Genomic DNA, 18,663 nt, shown 5'->3' with positions numbered 1-18,663 from the left:
TACCCCTGATGGTCACACTGAAAGGCTTTTAAAAGGTTGTCAAGTTTGTCACACGTGTCATTGTTGGCTTTAGATGGAATTGGTCAGTAGGATCAACTCTTCTAAGCCATCTACATGGGCATGTAGGTCATAAGAAACTGAATAAGTGACATCTTGATATCTGTGATCTAAGGTCTTATTCACGATAAATCCATTATTTATTCTTATATGTAAATGAGTTATTAAAATCTATCGGCTGGACACAGATCTCTCCAAGAAGGTGCCTTCAGAGTTTATTTTATACAAGCTCTGACAGCAGGATTTTGCTATGTATTCTGAGGACAGCAATACGTTGGGGCTGACTAGATTTCATGGATGTGCAATCTATTATTGCTGCTGCTGTTATCTCACCAGGAGATTATAACTGCCTGGACTACATGGCTTGTGAGCCTTGGTCTGGCCATGCCTCTTCCTCTGATAGGCAGCTTACTGTCAATAGACAACATACTCAGGGAGCTATGTTGTAGGTGGGGTTTGCTTTATGAGCTCTGTTAAATACTACATCACAAACACTGATTGTCTTACAACTGCTGCAAACAGTAAACTAAGTGATATATCATTGGAATCAGGGTCTGTTTTCCTACATTATGCTGCCCTCAGATGACAGTAAAAAGCTGGTGATGCAAGTGTGAGACATGGAGAGCAGACTGTCAGTCATTACATGTTTCACTCTGATAAAGTCCCCTTTCATTTAAAGCAAACCATTGTGGGAATGTCTCGGGGAGATCTATGCCCCGCCCATAGATCTTAACAACTCATTTACAATAATGTAGATATCTATTGAATAAGTCATCGGATGGCAGATATCAAGGTATCATTTTATTCAACTTTCTATGACCTACATATTCATATAGACGACGAAGGAGGGCTGATCCTATTGACAGCGTCCCTTTAATGTGATGAGAAATCCTAGCTATACATGCAATTATAAGATCGGAACACGCCTTTTATCATGTATCCTGCATTAGCTTTCTACTGGAATTCTTATCCGCTTTTGGAAAAAAAAAATCTCCTGTAAGTAGAGATCATCAAGTCTCTTTCATGAAATGATTAGTGTACATTCAGGTAAGTAATAAAACTATTACAGTACAGGAGTCTGCATTATATTTGTTATTCTACATCACTTTCATTAGCAATTTTGCACTCAATAAAAGGATCTGCCATTCCATTCTACAGGGCTGAAGACAACAAATTAGGAGACATCATGAAAGAAAAGGCAGCTTGTGATGCTATCAAGGAAAAAACAAATCACTAATGCAAACAATTTAGAGAAACTACTGCACGATAAGAGATTTTTCTGCATAACTGGAGGAACACTGAGTACGGTAGTTTGTGCAGCTTTTTCTTTTTCCCCTCTTCCAAGGTTACAACTCGGAAGAACTTTACCAGCCATTGCTCTAGAGACACACACATCTAAAGGGTGCTTTACATGCCGCGACATCGCTAGCGATCTCGTTAGCGATCTGGCACGCCAGATCGCAAATGCGATCTGCCGAGATCGCACATAGGTCGTTTTTATAGCGCCGGTCACATGTGCGATCTTGGCAGATCGCATCTGCGATCTGGCGTGTCACATCGCTAATGAGATCGCTAGCGATATCGCAGCGTGTAAAGCACCCTTAAGAGACCAAGTAGAATGTAAATATTTTTATATTTTGGAAATAAACAAAATATATATTAGTCTATGTGCCCGTGTGGCGGTTTTTTTTTTTGCATTTTTTTATGCGTTCTTCCTTGCTTATTTTATTCAATGAAATCAAGGAAAAGCATCCCACCAAAGTCTATGAGGATGGTGACTTGCTGTGCACACGCTGCTTGTTTTTTCCTTGCAGATTTTGTTGCTGAAAAAAGAAGCAACATGTCAACCCTGCAATGCTTTATCACTACAGTGGATTATATCGCAACACTTTGTATCACACAACATGCATACAGCATGGTGTGTGAAGCTCTCTGTAGCTCAGTAACCCGGGGTCGTCATGGGGATGACACAGGGTTACTATGGCAGCGATCGGGTTCCTGTGATCGCACTACAGGGACCCAATCGCCAGGGAGAGGTAAGCGATTCCTCTCTCTGCCTTCTGAATGCTGCAATTGCACTGATTGCAGCATTCAGGGGGTTAAACTGCCAGGAGTGGTGCAGGTACCGCTCCAGGCAGTGAGAGCCGGGTCCCGGCTGTAACATCAATCAGTGACCCAGCAGTGATCGCGGGGGTACAGCACCTGAACTCCTGCGATCGCCTTGACTAAAAAAAAGGACCAAAAAAAGCAGGAAAAAATGCGCAAATGCAATAAAAAAGCATGTTTTTTTAGCTGCCAAAACATGCTTTATTGGGTGCAGAAAAGACGCACATAAAAAAGCAACGTGGGCACATAGTTTTATTTTATAAGTTTCCCGTTATAGTCAGAGACAACCTCTTCCACACAAATAGCTAACTGTATGGTACCTCCTCTCTGTAAGGGCATTGCGACTGAAGTGTAAAATGATCTGGTGAAGAGGATCAGGCTTTTTCTCTGTCTCTTCCTCCTCTTCTTCTTCATTATTCTTAGGATTCTGAGACACATTAAGAATATTTCAGAAGTTTATTACCATGGATGAATTCTTTAGTCTAAAAAACCATCACATAAATTCCTAGCCTTTCTTAGATTGAAATTAAGGTTGAGTCAATGTTGGCCTCCTTTACTCAGGACTCTTACTGGTAACTTTCAGACAGATAATCCGCGTAGTGCGAATATTCACAACCCTGAAGTTATCAGCGCTATTCTATTGCGGTCTGATAAATTCGCAGAAGAAAAAGATAAGTGAGCGCCAATCTACAAGAAAGAGTTCAGCTACTGGGGAAAACAATTTATTTAGCTTAACAAACTGGTAATATATTAATATATTGATCATGCAGCACATGAAACTAAAGTTGGTTGAGCGAACTCATGTGAGATCATTATGAAGCGCGGTGCACAGAAATACACTGGACAAAAATATAAATGCAATACTTTTGGTTTTGCTTCCATTTTACATGAGCTGAACTCAAAGATCTAAGAATTAAGCTGGGTTCACACATAGCGACAGCGACAACTACGTCACCATTTTCTGTGATGCAACAGCGACCTTGTACGTCACTGTTATGATCGCTGCTTAGCTGTCAAACACAGCAGACGCAGCAGCGATCATAACGACACGCGTTGCTGTGCTGCAACATGTGCAGAGAGCAGGGAGCCGGCACTGACGCTGGTAACGAAGGTAAATATCGGGTAACCAGGGAAAGGTCTTCCCTTGGTTACCCGATGTTTACCCTGGTTACAGCATACCGCAGCTGCCAGATGCCGGCTCCCTGCTCGCTTCATTTCGTCGCTCTCTCGCTGTCACACACAGCGATGTGTGTGTCACAGCGGGAGAGCGACGACCAAAAAATGAACCTGGATATTCAGCAACGAGCGGCGACCTCACAGCAGGGGCCAGCTCGTTGCTGGATGTCACACACAGCGACAGCGACGGGACGTCACTGCTACGTCACAGAAAATGGTGACGTAGCAGCGACGTCGTTGTCGTTGTGTGTGACATCACCTTTACTCTATGTAAACAAAAGGCCTTTATCTCTCATAGTGTTCACACTTTTGTCTAAATTAGTGAGTTCTCCTTTGCTGATATAATCCATCCACCTCACATATCTAGCATATCAAGATCCTGATTAGACAGCATGATTATTGCACAGGTGTGCCTAAAGCGGGCTTTACATGCTACAATTTATCTAACAATGTGTCGGCGGGGTCACGTCGTAAGTGACGTACATCCGGCATCGTTAGTTACATTGTAGCGTGTGATACCTCCGTGCGATTGCGATTGAACGTTAAAACGCTGATCGCATGCACGTCGTTCAACTACTAAAAATTGAACGTCAGGTTGTTCATTGTTCCCGAGGCAGCACACATCGCTCCGTGTGACACCCCGGGAATGATGAACTGCAGCTTACCTGCGTCCCGCGGCTCCCGCCGACAGTGCGGAAGGAAGGAGGTGGGCGGGATGTTTACGTCCTGCTCATCTCCGCCCCTCCGCTTCTATTGGCTGGCTGCCGCATGACGTCGCTGTGACGCCGAACGTCCCTCCCACTCCAGGAAGTGGATGTTCGCCGCCCACATCGAGGTCGTATGGAAGGGTAAGTATGTGTGACGGGAAATAATCATTTGTGCGACACGGTCAACAAATTGAACATGCCGCACATACGATGGGGGCGGGTCACATCGCTTACGATATCGTATGCGAAATTGTAAGGTGTAAGTCAGCCGTTAGGCTGCTTTCACACATGAGTTTTTTGCCAACAGGCACAATCCAGCAAAATCCTGGCCAAACGGATCCGGCGTCTGTTGACGCCGGATGCGTTTTCCCCCCCCATAGATTTCTATTAGCGCCGAATTGTGCCGGATGGCCTTGCATTCCATCCGGCTTTCGGATGGAATGCTGAGTGGAATGTTTTTTTGTCTCCAGCGATACGTCACAGGTTTTGTGACCTTGCCAGCGATATTTCTGTGTGTGACGAGCAGCAGCGAGCGGGCCCCTGCTGCGAGGTCGCTGATTGTTACAAAATGATCAGTACCATTTTTTGCTCGTTGGTCTCCCGCTGTGCAGCACGCATTGGCGTGTTTGACGGCGGGAGACCAACAATCTGAATGTGCAGGGAGCCGGCGTCTGGCGGCGGTACGCTGGTAACCATGGTACACATCGGGTAACTATGCAAAGGGCTTTGCTTAGTTACCTGATGTGTACCATGGTTACCAGCCTACGCCGGTTACAGGCTGCCAGACGCCGGCTCCCTGCACACGTAGCCAGGGTACACATCGGGTAACTATACAAAGCGCTTTGCATAGTTACCCGATATGTACCCTGGCTACCAAGCACAGCGTCGTTACATAGGTCGCTGGTGGCTGGTCTCTGATCGCTGGGGAAATCTGTGTAGCGACGCTCCAGCAATCCCTGCCAGGTCGGCTCGCTGGAACGTCGCTACGTGTTACGGGACCCTTAGGCACACCTGTGCAATAATCATGCTGTCTAATCAGCATCTTGATATGTCACACCTGTGAGAAGAATGGATTATCTTAGCAAAGGAGAAGCGCTCACTAACACAGATTTAGACAATTTGTGAACAATATTTGAAAGGCCTTTTGTACATAGAAAAAGTCTTAGAACTTTGAGTTCAGCTCATGAAAAAGAACAAAAACAAAAGTGTTGTGTCTATATTTTTGTTCAGTGTATAAAGGGACTCATAATAACCAGACATTTGCGTTTATTATGTGACTGGTTACTGTATGTTAGGTCGCTTCCATTCTGTTAACCATTTTCCATGAATGCTCAGACATGATAATATCAGATTTTTCTGATGGATGGTAACATGCTTCTACCATCTGGACAGCAGGTTTCAGGCCATCATGTACCTCTCTTCCAGCTATCAGGGCTACTGCGCTGGCTATAAGTGCTACATAAATTGTTTCGTTTGTAAAAGCGAATTGTGCTCAACAACTAAACTTTTTTTGTATGATGGCAGTTTGCCCCTCGAAATAAGAAGCTGAGCTTTGTGGGGATGTTTCATTTGGTCTTAAACATGAAGACGGATTACGGTAGGTCTGATGCACTTAGCATTATTGCGGATCCATGTTTCTCATATCTGTATTAGAGCTGGTATATAATTCTATTGGACCATACAGTTACTGTGTTTGCCTTTGATTTCATACATGGACAAATAAAGGTTTCTTTTCTCATGGATTCATACAGAATTCAAGAGAAAATATTGTAACACGTCCTCTTATCTACCGTCCTCTGAGGTTTTCTCATCTGATTATTCAACACAAGAAGAAAACGGAGCTGAAGTTTGTGATCTCAAATCAGCTGAAAGGAGCTCAGAAAAAGCTATAATCTTTTTTTGTCAGAACGAGCTCACTGATTGATTCTCAGTTAAAGGGAACCAATCACCAGGATTTTCGCATATAACCTAAAGCCAGTGCTATACTGGCGCTATCAGGCTGATTCTTTACATACCTTTAGTGGGCAGCTCGGATGTTTAGGTTTTGAAATCCAAGAAACTGAAGTTTACACAAGATTACACTCACTTTGTCTAGCAGGACCTGTGGTGAGGTCATACCCATGTGACCAGAAGGGGTGGGGCCTCAGCCACCAAAGCTGAATACCAGGTCACATGGGTATGACCTCACCACAGGTCCTGCTAGACAAAGTGAGTCATTTATATAATACTTATGCTAATTCTAACAGTGGGAGGAGATAACTATGAATATATTATCTACTCCAGTGCAACTGTCACTCAAGAAGCAGCTCATTTTACAAACTTTACTTTCTTGGATTTCCATACCTAAAACATCCGAGCTGATCACTACAGGTATGTATAGAATCAGCCTGATAGTGCCAGTATAGCACTGGCTTTAGCTTATATACAAAAATCCTGGTGGTTGGTTCCCTTTAAATGATCCTGTAAACAGCAATAGACAGAGGTTAAAGAAGGCAAATGGTGAAAGAAAGAAAAAAAATATTTTTTAACCCAAAATATATGCATTTAAAAAAAACCCAAATTGATTAATTATTAAAGTCTAAAATAGTGTAACTAATAAAATTTGTTATTTACACATTAGATTTATTTTTTTGTTAATTAGAAACATGCCTGACATTAAAGGAGTTGTCCGACATTAGCTTAACAAAAATGTTTGAGTTTATCTGTGCTGTATTGTCATATAAATCACACCTACATTGTTATTTTCTGTTTTCTAACTTTTGTTCCTCTTGAATTATACCTTTATTCTCTGCAGCTTCTTGTTTACATTCAGATCCAGCAAACATGACCACTTCCTGTGCTAAACCTCAGTCAGAGCTGTCACCACCCAGCCTCAGTGTCCAGCCCCTCCCCAGTGTCCAGCCTCGCCCCCTGCCCGCCCCCTGCACACACATTCCCTGTCAGTATTCTTCCCCAGCACCTGACCTGGTATCACTACAGCATTGCAAATAACAGCCTCACATCGGGGTCTGCACCGCACACATATGTCTCTGCACACGCACACACATGGCTCTGCACCGTACACATGGCTCTGCACACACATGGCTCTGCACCGTACACATGGCTCTGCACACGCATGGCTCTGCACTGTACACGCACACACATGGCTCTGCACACGCACACACATGGCTTTGCACCGTACACATGGCTCTGCACACGCATGGCTCTGCACTGTACACGCACACACATGGCTCTGCACACGCACACACATGGCTTTGCACCGTACACATGGCTCTGCACACGCATGGCTCTGCACTGTACACGCACACACATGGCTCTGCACACGCACACACATGGCTTTGCACCGTACACATGGCTCTGCACACGCATGGCTCTGCACTGTACACGCACACACATGGCTCTGCACACGCACACACATGGCTTTGCACCGTACACATGGCTCTGCACACGCATGGCTCTGCACTGTACACGCACACACATGGCTCTGCACACGCACACACATGGCTTTGCACCGTACACATGGCTCTGCACACGCATGGCTCTGCACTGTACACGCACACACATGGCTCTGCACACGCACACACATGGCTTTGCACCGTACACATGGCTCTGCACACGCATGGCTCTGCACTGCACACGCACACACATGGCTTTGCACCGTACACATGGCTCTGCACACGCATGGCTCTGCACTGTACACGCACACACATGGCTCTGCACACGCACACACATGGCTTTGCACCGTACACATGGCTCTGCACACGCATGGCTCTGCACTGTACACGCACACACATGGCTCTGCACACGCACACACATGGCTCTGCACACGCACACACATGGCTTTGCACCGTACACATGGCTCTGCACACGCATGGCTCTGCACTGTACACGCACACACATGGCTCTGCACACGCACACACATGGCTTTGCACCGTACACATGGCTCTGCACACGCATGGCTCTGCACTGTACACGCACACACATGGCTCTGCACACGCACACACATGGCTTTGCACCGTACACATGGCTCTGCACACGCATGGCTCTGCACTGCACACGCACACACATGGCTTTGCACCGTACACATGGCTCTGCACACGCATGGCTCTGCACTGTACACGCACACACATGGCTCTGCACACGCACACACATGGCTTTGCACCGTACACATGGCTCTGCACACGCATGGCTCTGCACTGTACAAGCACACACATGGCTCTGCACACGCACACACATGGCTTTGCACCGTACACATGGCTCTGCACACGCATGGCTCTGCACTGTACACGCACACACATGGCTCTGCACACGCACACACATGGCTTTGCACCGTACACATGGCTCTGCACACGCATGGCTCTGCACTGTACACGCACACACATGGCTCTGCACACGCACACACATGGCTCTGCAACCCCCCCATCCCCATCGGGAACACATGTGGAGTACATACTCACCCGTCCTCGGTCCCCGCCGCTCCTGCACGTTCGTCCGCTGTCTGTGCTCTCTTCAGCACAGTAGTGACGTCACCGCTGTGCTGCAGAGCGCACAGACAGCGGGAGGGACAGTGACTTCTCATCAGCACATTCAAATGTACCGGCATCGGTGATCTGTGATGCCGGTACATTTGAATGTGCGATCCTGGGCAGGGGGCCCGGTGCTGGAGCTGACACTACGGCAGCTGCCGCCAGGCCCCGCCCCCAAATCACGGACCCCACAGCAGTGCAGGGGGAGGTTACTGGAGGTGCAGGGGAATGTGTGGGAGGGTGCAGGGAAGGGGGGCGGTGACTACTCGCACTGTAGTCGCCCAGCAGGGAGGTGACATGCTGCTCCACATTTGCATGTCAACATGGCCCTGCCCATGTAGACGTGCAAAGACCGGAAGCAGCAAAATCGCGGCAGGAGCGGTCACATGACCGCTCTGAGCCGGGGGAGAGGGGCTGACAGCAGGGCAGGTAAGTGGTCTCTATCTACTTACCTGCCCCAATGTAGCCCAATAGGGAAATAAAAAAAAAAAGTCAAAGAAGCCGGATAACCCCTTTCATTTGGGATTTTTATGTATTTTGTGGCTTTGTCTATTAAAGTATCATTCTAGTTTATCTAAAATGTTACCATTATTTATTAATATTAATTTAACACCGATTTGCAACTTCCTTCATGCTGTCCTTACTAATTACATACAATCTTATCAGCTTTTCCAAAATACTGAAAAGCCCATGTACCACCAGACCCCTCCCCAGCTATATCTCCTCCAAATAATGTAAAAGGGTCTTCTAACAATGACAGGGACAAAAGCGGACGCTGAAATCTAGACACCTCCAGCAGTGGTCATGTGGGAAAAAAAAAAAATAGTGTAAATTAGGCTATGTGCGCACTAGAAAATGGATTTTTTTTTTTTAAGAAAAATCTGCACACCCTGGCAGAATTCTGCACCCGTGGCAAAAACCGTGGTAAAACCGCACCTGCGTTTTTGCCGCGATTGGACGCGTTTTTGCCGTGGTTTTTCCATGGGTTGGTCCCTGTGGTTTTTTTTTACCATTATCTATGGCAAAAACTGCAAGTACCTTCAGAAAAGAAGTGACATGCACATTTAGGCTATGTGCCCACGGGACTGTGTACTCGCGGATTTTACCGTGGAAAACCTGTGGATTTATCTGGATTTTCTAGATAAATCCGCAGGTTTTAGCAAGTACAGACACTCCCCATGTTATCCTATGGAACATGGGGAGTGCTGTATCTATGCTGCGGTATGTGCGGCTGTGGAATATGCTGCCGATGTCCCGCAACCGCACGTAACTGCATGTCAATTATTCCTTCAGAAATACCTGCGGAAATCCCGGCCCTCCACTATGGAGATAGAGGCCGTGACTTCCGCAGGTAAGTTGCATGAATGTCCGCAGGTTTACCGCAGATATTTCGCTGGAATCCAGCAGCTATGTATAGCTGCGGATTTCGGGGATCAGCTGCGGGAAACTTGCGGATATATCCGCGGGTACAGAGTCCCGTGTACACATAGCCTAATTCCGCAGCGGAAATTCCGCGGGTAAATCCGTAGGTAAAAAAAAACCGCAGTGTGCGCACAGCATTTTTTTTATACCCATAGGATTTACTGGGGAATGACTGCAGAAATGTCAGACACATTTTCTGCAGCAAATACGCAGCAAATCCACGGTAAAATCTGCGGTATATCCGTAGCATGCGCACATAGCCTAAAAAGAGAAAATGTGATTTAAGAAAAGACCAACTCACCTGATTTAGGCCGCTTTCACACATCCGGCTTTTCTTTACTTTGTCGGATGCGGCGCACTCCCGTACAGTGTATACAGTACAATGGCCGCGCTGCAACTTCCTGGTCACATGCTTCGGTCACATGACAGCACGTGACTGGAGCTTGTTGCATGACCATTGTACTGTATACACTGTATGGGAGCGTGCCTGATCCGACGAAGTGAAGAAAAGCCGGATGTGTGAAAGCGGCCTTATCAGATGCACAATTAACCACTGCCTGTCTCTCTCTAGTTTGTGGTTGAGCACCCTGTACATGTACAGGACCGCTGCAGCCAATCACTGACCTCAAGAGTCGCATCCTAAACATTCTAGTTTCATCAAGGTATTGAGTGGCTGCAGCGGTCACAAGGATATACGAGTCATTGCTCCGGGAAAATAAAATAAAACAGGAACAACGGGAGTGACAGAGGATATAACAGGTGAAGTATGGTTATTTATCTATTGATGATGCAGCACATAAAATATTACATTTTAAGTAAAAGTGGAATTCCCCTTTAAGTAAAAGGTTCTATATTATTTCTCAAAGGATTGGACAGTATTGATCCTTTTTCTTCCCTTTAACTTCTCTTCTAATGTTGCTACATCTAGGCTAAAATCTGTAACTTTATTGTCTTTATTGTTTCCATGTAAGAGAGATACATGATGGATACAGTTGGAAACGTTGCGTGTCTGGCAGAACGATGTCTGAACGCCATCCCACGTGGCTCTCTTGGTCCTGATACTTGCAGTATGTGGCCGTCCGGCTGAAGACTGACAACTTTTTACAAATGTAAAATAAAACAGACTCATTTATAGAGGAACTGAAACCAACTCACTGAATGTTTTCATTTTGTATAAACACCATTAAAGGACGGGTATGTTTGTGGACATGCAGGGCATGCAGGGAACTGAAGAGGGCACATGTATGGAGCAGATAGGAATGGGTGATGGAGAGGGCATTGCATATAGTTTGAGGAGGTGAACAGCAATGTACTTGGTATATTAAGGAAAACCATTGGCTCTAGCCCTGAGTGTCAATATAACCTTGTCAGGGCTACACAAGCCTGGGGCAAAGTCAACTGGTCAAGATACATAGAGGGAACCAGTCGCACTGGCTGCGCTGAAACAGAACAAAACAGAACTGTGAAAATGTAAAAGGAGAAAAAAAAAAGAATTACCGGTCAGAGATTGCATCAAGGGTCAAAATAAAATAGAAAATGGCATCAGTTGTATTAAGTCTTTAAGCAAGTTTATTATAGAACAATAGTTTGCATCTTACACAACTTTTAAAGGAAAACGTAAATATACAAATGTCATATATACAGAGTACAATGGCGTCCTTCTGTCCACCTACGCCCACACTAGCATTAAATAGGCTATGTGCGCACGTTGCGTTCTGCCGTGACAAATATTCCACAGCTTTTTGTCACTGCATTTGTGTTTCAAAACGCTGCCGAAAAGCTGCGTTTTGAATGCGGAATGGATGCAGAATTCATGCGTTCTGGATGCTTCCTCTGCCATAGACGGAGTGGGAAAAGCATCCGGAACGCACAAAAGAAGTGACATGTTGCTTTTTAGAACGCAGCGATTCGGCCACAAATTTCAGCATGCAAATCACTGCGTTCTAAAACGCAACATGCGCATGGAATTTGCACAAGTTACATAGACTTCGCTGGGGATGCAGAACGCATGCACAACGCACACGTGCGCACATGGCCATAAGCTTACTAAGGCGGGTATGTGGATTTTATTGCCATTTTTTAAGGCGGCTCTGTCACCGGCATCTTTGTTTTATACTTTCAAGTATGTAGAGCAGGTGGCTTCCAAACGAAGATGCTCGAAGAATGAACATGTTACTATTTTAACCAGTCAGGTAACGAAATTCAGCTAGCGGGATAATCTGCAGGTTAAAAGCATTCTGACGCTGTGCAAACTCTACACTGAGAGCCCCGCTGCCGGGAGGAAGTGATCTTTATCCCTCCTGGCAGCTTGGAGTAGTGTATCAGTACAGAGCCGGCTGTCAGTCAGTGTCGGGGCGTGGTTACAGCTGATACAGTCAATGTTCTGTGCACAGTGCGTAACTGCGTCAGCCGCTCCTCTATGACTGAAAGCCGAAGGCTGTAAAGAGGAATACAGATCAATTCTTCTTGGCAGAGGGGTCTTGATGAAAAGGCAAGAAGGGGAAATTTGAGCAGCACACAAGTCAGCCAATATAAAAATCGGCAATATGGTCCTTAGCCACTGCCTAGTCATTTAAGCAGTGACTAAGGACCATACTAGGTCAGAAATGCGTTGTCATATTTTCTCTGATTTTATGCGCTGTACCAGAATATTGGATTATTGCCACTGATTTTATTGGAATTCAATCAACTGGATTTTTTTATTGGATGACTTATGTGCTGGTTAAATTTCCCTTTCTTGCCTTGTACATTGGAGCCTCTGACCGTGCACCACTTATGTTGACACTGCTCTCAATGAAAAGCTTGCATCAGAACGCTATTAACCTGCAGATTAGGTTCCATTAAAAGAAGTGACATAAAACAGAACTTGTGCACAGCAATGTAGTTTTGACATTGCTGTGCACTATGTTTATTATTTTTTTTTGGCGCTTTATCAGGAGGAATCCATCTGAAAAACATGTCTTGTGCAAAGACCCTAAAAAAAGAAAAAAAAAAACCCTTCTTTTAGCTGTTAGAAATATCGTACAAGAGAAAGGATGTTAGAATTCAATACAATGACATCACAAGCGAAGGAGCAAAAGACTGGAAATTATTTGTCATTTTGGAGTTGAGGATCAAAACTGGAACAGAATGGGTTATAAATGTGACAGAATAGTTATCGATATGACATAATTTAATTGATAAAAACGCAGCCTGCCCTGAATGCGATTAAGTTTTCAATTGCATATTGCATGCTGAGCATGATTACAACTCTACGGGCCGTAGTGTGCAGAGGAATCCACTTATCTGAGACATGGCCGTACAAAGACGACCTTCACAGGGTACACACATTTTTTCTCCTCCTCTTTCATACAAGAGGTCCCACTGGCCACTAGCACACACACAGAAAATTAGCTAGCGTGCAGTGTGTTGTATTGACCTGCCATTGCAGGCTATACTTTTCAGTTCTCCCCTGAGGAACTCTCCGATCACACGGAGAGGGAAACGCGCGTTGGGAGGGGTATATTGCTATAAGGGTAGTTTATCCGGACTTGGGTGCTGCCCTTGTAAGGGCGGAAGCTAGTACATGGGCACGACAGGGGTGGTGTATTTGGTATTGTCCCCCCTGTCATTGTATCGTTTGGCTCAGCTTTCTTCCGCCTTGGATATTCCAGTGGTATCTGATCTCCTCAGGAGAAGAACTGGGTGAGATCGTTCTCTTCTTTTTTCACTTTATTATGCACTGCACTTTAATCTATCATGATTTTACATGTGTTTATTAAAAGTTAAATTTTAATCCTTGCTATATTGATCTTTCATACAAGAGGAATGAATAGAAAACTCCACAATAAAATATGGACCTTCAAGATCCCAAAAAAACTAAGGGAAAGGTGCCAGAAAAAGTGTCATGCGGTGTTCAGCGTTTCACTCATTGGGTGTCATGGCTGCGTCAGACTCCATTGTCACTGCAGAATCTGACGGCCTGGGATCACTAAGTTGCACAGCCTGTCATGGGCGTCAGCTGGCTCTGGCTTCACTGCTCTCCAGTACAGCAGGAGTTAATCCCTGCTGGCTTGTGATCATGTGCTGGGAGCTCAGGCTGCTGATCACCAGCTGACCTCACCCTATGTAAGGATCTGGATATTGGGGCTGAGTGCCGGATATAGCTTTGCTTCCTGGTGTTATCCTGTTCTATGGTGATCTACAAGTTGTGGTTCCGCGTGGTGTGTGAGTTCTCCAGTTGTGCGTTAATTCCCTACCCCTTGTGCTTTATTCCCCTGTTCACATACTGTCCCATCTTTGTGTTTAAGTGCAATGTGTGCGAGTTTTCATTTACCCTGGTCTATGCCTATTTGTGGGGTTTTGCTTACTGGATTTTCAGCTTGCTCCCAGGGTGCGGGAGAGTAGTATCAGGTCTCGGAGAGTAGACAGGGTCATACTGGGGGCTCAAACCTGACTACCATTAAGGCTATGTGCGCACTGAGGGTTTTTTTGATGCTGCATTTTTGGCCGCAAAAAAACGCAAAATAAACGCACACGCGGCAAAAACGCACTGGTAAAAAACGCATGTGTTTTTACCGCGTTTTGGTGCGTTTTTTTTCTGCGGTTTTGATCACTGCGTTTTGCTGCAGTTTTGATCACTGCGTTTTGCTGCAGTTTTCCAATTCATTGCATGGGTGAAAAACGCAGTAAAACGCAGGAAAGAATGGACATGTCCATTTTTTTTTCTAGCTCAAAAATGCAGCTTAAAAAAAAAAAGTTGTGTGAGGATAGCAAAAATGAAAAGTCATAGACTTTGCTGGGGGAGGAAAGTCATGCAGTTTTGAGCACAAAAACGCTCCTGAAAAACGTGCAGAAACGCTCAGTGCGCACAAAGCCTTAGCCTACCTTCAAAATAAGGGACAGCACAGAGACCCCAGCCTGTTCCATCTGTACATACCATGTGACAAATAGATTGTAAGCTGCATTGGCCCACAGCAGAGGGGCGGAAACCAGCCGCATTAACGACACGCCCACCTTGTTGCCGGAGGACGCAGGAACGCTGTTGTTCGTCGTTCCAGGGGTGTCACACGTAGTGATATGTGCTGCCTCAGGAACGACCAACGAGATTTTGAAAATGAACGACGAGTCAATGATTCACGATTAGGTGAGTATTTTTGATCATTAACACTCGCTCAGAGCTGTTACACGACGTTGCTAAGGGGGCCGAATGTGCGTCACGAATTCCGTGACCCCGACGACATATCATTAGATATGTCGTTGCGTGTAAAGCCCTCTTTAGACTTACATTTAATAAAGAGTGTTCCTCTACAGCGATCTAGGAAGAGAAGGGTTCTCTCGAGGTAACTAGTTGCAAGGTAGAGGTGACAGAGGAGGTGTAGAGGGAAGGATACCCGTGACACATGGATTCAACACCTCGCTTACTTATATACACCTGACATAACTACATCTGTGCTACAACAGGAATAACAAAAAGTACTGCCCACTGTTCATAAAGGCAAAAAAATAATCAAATATATAATACCCCACCCATTATAGGGCTTATTCACACAACCATTGTCAATTGAGTCACATGGAAAGAATTGTGCCAAATGGCATTGAAAATGTGAACCAGTCCATTAAATGCATGGGTCCTATTGTTGCATTGATTTTGACCATTTGTGCCATCCTTTGTGCAGCATGCTAACACGGATTTTCCCATACATCTATGTGCAGTACGAGATGGGGGTTTTCAAGCGCCCACCAGTAACACTGACTCTGGGGACACACTATTCAGCTACATCAAAATATCACATTAACTTCATTCACAATTTTACTTTTGTTTTTCTAAAAAATTGGGTCGTTTATTGAATGAATGATGAGATGCTGTCATTGTCTGTACATAGTGGATCGGGTGTTGTAGTGAAGATAGGCCCCTGTCATTTATGTGAATTGTATAAAACATGTCCTAAGTCCTCATATCTTCCACTGATTCCCGAATGTCTAATGATCCCTGTGAAATATATATATATATATATATATATATATATATATATATATATATATATATATATATATATATATATATATATATATATATATATATATATATATATATATATATATATATATATATATACGGTATATATATATATATATACGGTATATATATATATGTCTCTCATCCTGCTTGGGGAAACACAATTCGCACATGGTCCACTTCTGACGTCTCACACACCACCTTTACTATGGTAATTCAGAGTGTCATCTAGTGGAAGCATATGGCTGCTACCTCAAATGAGTGACATCCTGAGATTACAACATCTTTCAGGCAAGATTCATATCATATGTATAATATGTCATCTAAAATAAATGAAGGGTGTAAGGAGCGGTGTGCAATGCATGCATAATCAGAACCCCCCCAATGGGTGAACCCAGGAACGAGGAGAATAATAATATTAGTAAATATTTCCAATTAGAAATGTAGTTTAGTTCTCCTGATATAGCCACGTCTCTTACCTCATGTGCAGGGCATTGCAGCTTAGGTATCAATGGCTACGTCCACTCATATGGTGTTAGTTAGTTGCTCATGGTCGTAACCATGGACACCTAAGCTGCAATGCCCTGCACATGAGGTAAGAGACATGGCTATATCAGGAGAACTATACTACATTTCTAATTGGAGGTATTTCCTATTATTATTATTATGACACTTGACGCATCTATAAGGGATAAGCAGGTTAACAGGTTCTACCCCCCATACCCTATTTACTTAAATAAAGACGATAACTACGACTTTATTGCAAGGAATGGCTACAGCTTTTATTTAACCGTATATATGTATACCAAACTCGTGGCTCAACATGCCACCCATTGTTAAACATAACCTTTATACATATATACCCTTATAACCAAAACCACCGATAGATCCATCCGAGAGGGAAACAACCATCATTCTTAACCCCCCGGCCGTAACCTCCAAACCGGCCCAGAGGACCACCTCGGCCGTGACCAACCGGCCCAAGGTGAGGGGTAATAACGTTCCATCGTTAATTACCCCCACCCAGAACCTGCAGGACCCCCGCCTGCAAGTTCCCATCCACTCCGAAGCCACTCCCCTTGAGCGACTTCGTACCAACAAACCGACTGTCGGTACTCCCAACCTCTCAGACGGACCTATCCCCCCGCTGTGACAACAAAACAAACATTTTTTTTTTTTTTTTTTTTTTTTTAGACAAAAAACCATCACCCCCTTTTTAGTTCTTTTTTTTTTTTTTTTTTTATGTATATATTACTCTCCCTTTTTTTTTTTTTTTTTTTATATATAATAAGGGCGGGCGGGTGGGCACAAAGTTCAAGCGACGAAAGGGGAGGTAGCACACTTTACATTCTCTTTATACCTCAAACTACGCCCCACCCCTTCCTTGCTCTCCACCAATCCCCCCTCCAGTACCAACCACCAATCCCATGCCCCCATCTATCTCCCTCATCCCCAACCAAAACCTTTTAACTCCTTACTACCATGCACCCTCCCGATCGTCATGGGCCTGCTCACCACTATGGGGCTCACTGCCCTTCTTGACGCATCTATAAGGGATAAGCAGGTTAACAGGTTCTACCCCCCATACCCTATTTACTTAAATAAAGACGATAACTACGACTTTATTGCAAGGAATGGCCACAGCTTTTATTTAACCGTATATATGTATACCAAACTCGTGGCTCAACATGCCACCCATTGTTAAACATAACCTTTATACATATATACCCTTATAACCAAAACCACCGATAGATCCATCCGAGAGGGAAACAACCATCATTCTTAACCCCCCGGCCGTAACCTCCAAACCGGCCCAGAGGACCACCTCGGCCGTGACCAACCGGCCCAAGGTGAGGGGTAATAACGTTCCATCGTTAATTACCCCCACCCAGAACCTGCAGGACCCCCGCCTGCAAGTTCCCATCCACTCCGAAGCCACTCCCCTTGAGCGACTTCGTACCAACAAACCGACTGTCGGTACTCCCAACCTCTCAGACGGACCTATCCACCCGCCACAGACCGGCCAAGTGACCACCTTACTTGGCCCGGGCCCCCCACACCCCAAGTGCTTGCTCCAGGCCATCCCTCAAACCCAACATCCATAAATCCAGACCCACATCGGTCAGGTGAACTCCATCTCCCCTTAGGTACTGTTCCGTGGACTCCTCCAATTCTCTATGCCGCACCACCAAACCACCATTCCGTGCCACCAACCTGCCAATTGCCCGGTTCAGCTTACTCCGAGCCCTATTAATACGGTCCACTGACCTACCAAAACGCCACTGCGTCCGAGCTATGATGTCCGACCAAACGATCACAATGCCCGGGAACGCCCTCCACAAATGTAACAGGTCCAACTTTATGTCCCTTTTCAATTCCCTTGCCGACCTTACTCCCAAATCATTCCCACCCACGTGTAAAATTAACACATCCGGGTCACGATCCATACGGCTATAATAAGCCACCTCTGGGCGCACCCTACCCCAGGTCATGCCCCGAATTCCCAGCCACTTTACTCGGGCCTCCGTCACCGACACTCCAAGCTGCCGACCATCGTGACGCACATCCGCCCGCAACGCTCCCCAATACACGTAGGAGTGCCCGAGGATCCACACAAGGCATGGCCCTACAAAATATAAACATCACGAATAAAACAGCAACAGCCAAGAAA

At 45.2% G+C, this 18,663-nt stretch overlaps 1 protein-coding gene across 9 annotated transcripts in view; it reads right to left on the bottom strand.

The window, feature by feature from the left end:
• Window positions 1-18,663, bottom strand: part of LOC142258359 (ryanodine receptor 3) — an 847,167-nt gene that overhangs the window by 162,480 nt on the left and 666,024 nt on the right. For all 9 annotated transcript variants that reach the window (XM_075330934.1, XM_075330936.1, XM_075330935.1 and 6 more), the window contains one exon: window positions 2,484-2,590. In XM_075330934.1, coding sequence (XP_075187049.1) covers window positions 2,484-2,590 — 107 coding nt within the window. The remainder of the gene's footprint in view (window positions 1-2,483; window positions 2,591-18,663) is intronic.

Source organism: Anomaloglossus baeobatrachus, chromosome 12 (assembly GCF_048569485.1).
Source record: "Anomaloglossus baeobatrachus isolate aAnoBae1 chromosome 12, aAnoBae1.hap1, whole genome shotgun sequence".
Lineage (NCBI taxonomy): Eukaryota > Metazoa > Chordata > Amphibia > Anura > Aromobatidae > Anomaloglossus > Anomaloglossus baeobatrachus.
This window is presented reverse-complemented; position numbering and strand designations above follow the sequence as displayed.